Source organism: Salvia miltiorrhiza, chromosome 1 (assembly GCF_028751815.1).
Source record: "Salvia miltiorrhiza cultivar Shanhuang (shh) chromosome 1, IMPLAD_Smil_shh, whole genome shotgun sequence".
NCBI lineage: Eukaryota > Viridiplantae > Streptophyta > Magnoliopsida > Lamiales > Lamiaceae > Salvia > Salvia miltiorrhiza.
Genome location: NC_080387.1, coordinates 15,426,137 through 15,432,898, shown reverse-complemented (window position 1 = coordinate 15,432,898; position 6,762 = coordinate 15,426,137). Strand labels below are relative to the sequence as shown.

General features: G+C 45.1%; 1 protein-coding gene across 1 annotated transcript; it reads left to right on the top strand.

Annotated features, from left to right (window-relative positions):
• Positions 1-593: 593 nt before the first annotated feature.
• On the top strand, positions 594-6,481 carry LOC131026399 (uncharacterized). Its single transcript, XM_057956299.1, has 4 exons — positions 594-895; positions 1,213-1,654; positions 1,697-2,135; positions 5,862-6,481. The coding sequence occupies exons 1-4, from the start codon at positions 594-596 to the stop codon at positions 6,479-6,481; spliced, it is 1,803 nt and encodes a 600-aa protein (XP_057812282.1).
• The last annotated feature ends 281 nt before the right edge of the window (positions 6,482-6,762 follow it).

Sequence of the window (6,762 nt, the reverse complement as noted above, 5' to 3'; positions counted from 1 at the left end):
CTTTTTGGCGTTTCTTACATCTTGCACCGGTTCATCAGAATACTTGGAGCAGACGCCGTTCCAATATCTGGGTGTTCGCTGATCCTTCTCTTACTCCGGAGGTGGTTTTTTCCTCTACTCAGGTGGTGGTCATTAGATGCTCTATTCTCAGGATTGTCTGCACTCTGGCCTTCACTCATGCCTCCTGTGACTATGTGGAACGCCGTCAGCTCTGGTTAGACATTGAGCATTTCACTGTGGGTCCTTTCCTCATGATCGGGGATTTTAACTCTATTTTAGGGGCTCATGAGCGGCGGGGGCGCAGAGTTCTGGCCTCTACTCCCTGTGGTGAGTTCCGCACCTTCATTGATGATCACGATCTGATTCAACTAGAGTCCTCGGGGCCTTTCTTCACCTGGATTGATCGGTGAAGGTTTCCTTCCCTGACTGAGTCGGTTCTTGACAGGGCTCTTTTTTCCCAAGGCTTCGCGGATCTCTGGTACTCTGCGTCTTCACTGGTTCTTCCTAGGCTGGGATCTGATCACTCTCCCATTCTGTTAAGATGCCTGGACACTGCCACCACCCCGATGGGCCATCGTTTCTAGTTTCTGAATATGTGGTGTACTCATGAGGGTTTTCTGGATCAAGTTCGTGCTTCCTGGGCCTTGCCGTTGGACTGTCTCTGCCCGATGGTTAGGGTGATGAAAAAGATGAAGCGCCTTTGGCCGATTCTCAAGACTTGGAATAGGGACACCTTTGGGAATTACAATGTCGCTCTTGCCGAGCTTCAACAGGATCTGAGCTCTCTTCAAGAGAGTATTGATGAGAAGGGCTACACGGACGACCTGTTTGACCAGGAGGTCAATTTGCAAGCTCGCATTGGCTCTGTCCTTCTTCGCAAATCCGAGCACTTGCGGTAGCAAAGTCGGGTTTCTTGGCTTTCTGATAGGGATAGAAACACCGGCTTCTTTCATGCTATGGTTAAATGGCATCGTTCCAAGCAGAATATCAAGCAGCTTAGCATTGATGGGGTTATCTCGGAGGACCCGGCCACCATGGCGGGTCATGTGATTCACTTCTATGAGGATCTCTTTTCTGAGCCGACTTTTGGGACGGTGGATAGATCGTGGATTTCTGATACATTCCTGCTTCGATCTCCCCGGCCCAAGCTGCTTTGCTCACGGATATTCCTTCGGCAGATGATATTCGTTCGGTGGTTTTCTCCGTGGTTAGGAATAGCGCCCCCGGCCCTGACGGTTTTAACGGAGCTTTCTTCCAACATTCTTGGGAGGTAGTGGGAAAGAATGTTGTTGCCGCTGTCTGTCGGTTCTTCACGCATGGCTATCTCCCTCATGGCCTCAACTCCAATCTACTTTGCCTTCTTTCCAAGAAGACTGATGCTGTGCTGGTCTCTGATTTCCGTCCTATTGTGCTGGGAAATTTCTTCTTTAAAGTCATTACCAAGATTTTGGCCTCTCGCCTGAATATGGTGGCGGCTGTCATTATCTCAGCAAATCAGTTGGGGTTTATCTCTAGGCGCTCTATTCAGGAGTGTATTCTGCTTGCTTCTGAAGGGGTTAATTGCATGGAGCGATCGATCCAGGGAAGGAACATGGCCCTGAAAGTGGACATCAGGAAAGCTTTTGATACTCTGAGCTGGGATTTCATGGAGACTGTTCTGCACAGTTTTGGTTTCCCTCAGATTTTTCGGCAATAGATCAGAGTTATCTTCCAATCGGCTCGAATTTCTATCCTCTTCAATGGGGAACAACATGGTTTCTTCGGCTACTCTCGCGGGGTTCACCAGGGTGATCCTCTAACGCCGGTTTTGTTTGGTTTGGCTGAAGAAGTCTTGAGTCGCCTTCTCCTGGATGCTGCTGACAGGGGTTTTATTGCTCGAATGAGGATATCTCATTCCCTACTCTTCCATTCTCATCTTCTGTATGCTGATGATGTCCTTTTGTTTTGTAAAGCTACGAAGCGCAGTTGCAGGATGATTGATTCTATTCTCCAGATCTACGCTTCTGTTTCAGGACAATTCTGCAATAAAGCCAAATCCACAATTTTCTTTGGTAGAGGGGTGCTTGTTCAGTTGAAGCGTCGGCTGCAGCGGGATTTGGGGTTCTCCATCAGATCTCTGCCTTTCGTTTATCTAGGTGTCCCCATTTTTGTGGGTCGTACTTCCACCGGTCGTCTTTCTTGCATTCGTGACCGCATTATTACGCATTTTCCTAGATAGCAGGGCATGCAGTTATCTATGGCGGGGCGTATTTTCCTTGTCACTTTCGTCATCCAGAGTGCGGCGGTCCATAGCATGTTGATTTATAAGTGGCCGGCTAAGCTGCTTCATGATCTTGATAGAGCCTGCCGGTCTTTTATTTGGACAGGTTGCACTACTTCTAAGCCTAGATCTTCGGTGGCTTGGAATAGAGTCTGCGCTGCTAGGAATCAGGGAGGGTTGAATGTGAAGTCCTTTACTTACATTAGTCAGAGCTTCATGCTACGTTTGGGTTGGTTGCTGATTACCTCAGATTCTTTAGGCTTTCAGTTATTCCGTCAGCGTCATCTGGACTCCTGTTTGAGTCCTCGTTCCCCTTGGTTCTCCTCCATGATCTGGCTGGGCACCCGCGCTGCTATTCATGATCTTGTCATGTAACACCCCGTATTTAGTTACCTTACAATAGTATCGAAATACTATCGAGAGTTAAAGACTAACGGACTATAGTCGTGAGGAAGTTATCGATGGATGGTGATATGAGTAAGATAGAGATGTTATGATAATTGAGAATGATGCTAGATTGAGATGGAGATGTTTGTTTTCGAGTTGAGATGAAGAACGAGAGATAGAGTTGAAGTAGTAATTGAGAATTTCTATAGAAAGGATTAAGCTAGGATGACCATTAGATTAATGGCGAGAGACGATCTGTTTTAATGCGGTAAATTATGTGAGTTAATTGTTTGATGTTATATGATTTATATGTTATGTGCGCATTTATGATTATTTGAGTCTGTATGATTTTCGAACTTAGCATACGATTTAAATTGCCGTCGCACACCCCTACACTCACAATCAATATTTTAATCTTTTCCCACATGTGGGTAATTAGCCGGATTAGGCTTGCTGCTAAGGGAGAGACAATTCACTATTCACGCATTTAATGCTTCTAATCCTTTGGGATAAGAATATTGTTAAAACCGAAGCGTCTCTCTCTCTCTCCGTCATTTCTCATCAGTCTCAGCCCTTCAACTTCTTCTCTCTCTCACGATCTTTCTCTCTCTCCTCCATTGGAGACTAAGCTTGAAGCTTCACCAGTCACAACTGAGACCAAATACTCCGCTAAATCGAGCATTAAACACTTTCCACGTTTGTTTCAAGAAGATTTGTTGAACTCTAACCGGAAGAAATCGAGAAGAGACGTCTTTTTCTTGAAACTCTTTGCGTAAGTGTTCTGTGTTTTTGGAGTCCAGACTTGTGTGAGAAGTATGTGGTGATTTATGTGAGTTTTAAGATGTTTTAAGCATGAGAAACTTCCCCCTTCTTCCCTTTCTTTTCACTTTCGAAAAACTGGGTTCATGCCCTGTAAAAATCTTTCTTTTCTTAAACAGAGATGAGAAATGTGTTATATGTGTTGTTCTGTATGTTATGTGATGTTTTGAAGTGGTTATAATGTGTTTTACAAAATTTAGACTTGAGCATGAGTTTTACAAAACTGAGTCTGGAGATAAGAGTTTTTACAAAAGAGTTTGATATGTGATTTTGGGAAAAATCTGTAAATTTATATTATGAATGATGTTCTGATGATAAGCATGAAGGTATGAAGTGATTTACGTGTTTTCGATGATTTTAGAGTTATAGAGTTCTTGAGTGAGTTATGTTGATGCACGCTAAGTTTTGATGTTTTTGAGTGTTTGATGATTTATGGGAATGAATGAGTTGACAAGTTTTCGAAGTTGCTCTTGGTTGCATTGTTCCGCCTTGAGCCTTGTTCTGCCAGAGAAGTCGTTTTTCCCGCTGGCAATGACAGAGGATTCGGTTCCCCGCTGGCATGCTAGAGGAGCCATTTTTTTCCCCCGCTGCTCTGACAGCGAGTCCATTTCTCCGCAAGCGATCGATCCCTCTGATGATCGATCCCTCTGATAATTGACTTCTCTGGAGTTCGATTCCTCTGAGCGTGATTCCTCTGGAGTTTGTTTCCTCTGATATTCGACTCCTCTGACGATTGAGTCCTCTGATATTCGACTCCTCTGACGATTGAGTCCTCTGGCGACAGAGAGTTCGCCTTTCCTCTGGCATTTCTCCTCTGCTCTGCCAGAGAGTTCATGACTTCTCCGACGTCGATTCCTCTGACGTCTGACTTCTCTGATGATTGATTTCTCTGACGTCGTTTCCCCTGACATTTGATTCCTCTGGCAACAGAGAGTTCGCCATTCCTCTGGCGTTTCTTCGCTGCTCCGCCAGAGAGTTCCTGTTTTCGCTGCCGGGCAAGTTGATTCCTCTGCCCTGGCGAGTTTCGCTCCACTGTTCCGCCGAGCTATTTCACTCTGCTCTGCTGAGTTTTTCCACTCTGACTCTGAGCATTCCTCTGCTCTGGTCTCTGAGTCAACTTATGTTTCTTACTTGTTATATGCTTAAGTGTTTGTGCATGCTTATGTGTTAAATTGTACTTAGTCTAGCCTTTAAGAGTTAGGTTGAGATTAAGATTAGAGTTTGGTCATAGAGCGAAGAGTGTTTTTATGAGGTTAAGGTTGAGCTTTTTGTGAGGAAGTTTCTAACTAATTCCTCACTTGTTACATGCACTACTCCGACGATACAACTACAGAGACCAGCCGAAGACGTAAGTAAAGATCTTTCCGAGGTACCACCTGCACTACGCCAAGTTCCTACAGGTGGGCAGTATGTTGAGAATATGATGAGTATGAAATTACCGAGTTTTCTAAAACGAATTATTGATGTTATGAGCTTATCAAATGTTGAGTTAAAATGATGCTTATGAACTGTTTGACTTGCCAATATTTCTAATGATGAACTTGTGTGTTACCCTCTACTGATGAGACGAATTCGGATCCTGCCACAAGCGGGGTTGTGTACACAGAGGTGACTGTGAGCCGTCTTCGGGTCGGCCGGTCACGGTGCTTGAGAAGGAGGCCTACTTCTCAGTACCTTGATGATGATAATTTGTAGATGCGGTACATACTTGTTGATTATTTGTCTGCAGACACTTTTATATGATGTTTGATTATGAAAACTGTATACACAGCCTCTTTGACGTTAACTTAATTTTCTGTGTATTGCTGATGTTATGGCAAGCTTCAATCATATAGCTCTAAGAGCACTTTTCTTGTCTTTCGGCGCCTGTCCACTGAGTATTATGTACTCACGCCCTGCATATATTTCTAAATGTGCAGGTTAAGCATGGACGGAGGATGGCGTGGTGTTGGCGGGGAATCGTTGTTTCGAGAGACCACCTTTTGAAGTCTTTTTCGCCTTTGAGGCAGCTTGACGTTTTTGATGATGTTCTGACTTACTTAGGAAATACACTCTCGGCTATATGTCTCCACACATATAGTTCGATCACCTTTTGTTGTGCAACTCTGTATATTTTGAGCTATGACTGTTGTATATGTTAAAAATGCTCCAACGCTTGACTTATATAGAAATGCCGATGTTATAATATAGAAAGAATGTTACATCATTGAAGTCCTTATGAGTTATTTTCTGCTTCCGCACAATGATGAGATTAGTTTCAAGTCTTATTTCCCTTCGTTTATTTTAGTCGTATCGATACCCGGTCTATGCTATCACTGGCTAGGCGGCGGGCTGCGACATGTCAGAGACATTCACTGTTCTATTGGTTCTGGTTCCACCATTCTTTTTTGTCTAGATAACTGGTTAGGGTATCGGCTGGTGGACAGAATCGGGATTCCTGCTAATGTTTATCAGACTCTCATGCAGCCTATCTCGAATTATTTCTTTGATGGTTCTTGGCATTTTACTCTGGACTTCTTGCAGACTTTCCCGGACCTCGCTTTTGATATCGTGTCGGTTCCTATTGGTGATGGGGAGGATCATCGGGCTTGGATTCATTCTCACTTTGGAGAAGTTTCTGCCGCACTCGCTTTGGATCATGTCCGCCCCAGCTTTCCTTTGGTTGATTGGGGCAATTGGATCTGGGCTCCGTTCATCCCGACGCGCCGTTCCATTGTGACTTGGTGCGTGATTCTGGGGCGTCTCTCTACAGCCAGCTCGCTGCGTCATTCTGGCTTCATTGGTCCAAGCTGGTGCCCCCTTTGCCGGAATGCGGATGAGGATATTGATCACCTCTTCTGGGATTGTGATATCGCTAGACATGCCTGGCACTATCTTTTCCTCTGGTTCGGTGTTGACGCTCCGTTGATTCACGATATTGGGAGTTTGATCCTTTGGGCCATGAAGAGGCCGGCTAGCAAGCAGGTGGATAATCTTTGGAGGGTTGGGGTTATGTCTGCCGTTTGGAGCATCTGAAATGTTCGTAACAGAGCTGTGTTTGATGAGGCTCCGATTTCTGTTGTGGCTATGTCGATTCAGATCAAAGCTTTTATTTTGGAGTCCTCTCGTTTCTGTTTAGGTGAGATGGCTAACTCGGTTGAGAAGCTGTTGATCCTCCATGGTTTGGGGGTGCCTGGCAGACCTCGTCGGCCGATCTCCTATGTCTTTGTGTTCTGGATCACTCCTCCGGTCCCGTGGCGTAAAATCAACATCGATGGCTCCGTTCATGGCTCTCCTCCTCTCCTTCATGCGGGTGG

Bases quoted from the DNA above. Each gene is read 5' to 3' on its own strand.
- LOC131026399 (XM_057956299.1), top strand. From the start codon at position 594: ATGTGGTGTACTCATGAGGGTTTTCTGGATCAAGTTCGTGCTTCCTGG. The intron at 896-1,212 runs GTAGCAAAGTCG...CTCCGTGGTTAG, and splicing joins CGCAAATCCGAGCACTTGCG to GAATAGCGCCCCCGGCCCTG. The intron at 2,136-5,861 runs GTGTCCCCATTT...TTTTTTGTCTAG, and splicing joins TCTGCCTTTCGTTTATCTAG to ATAACTGGTTAGGGTATCGG.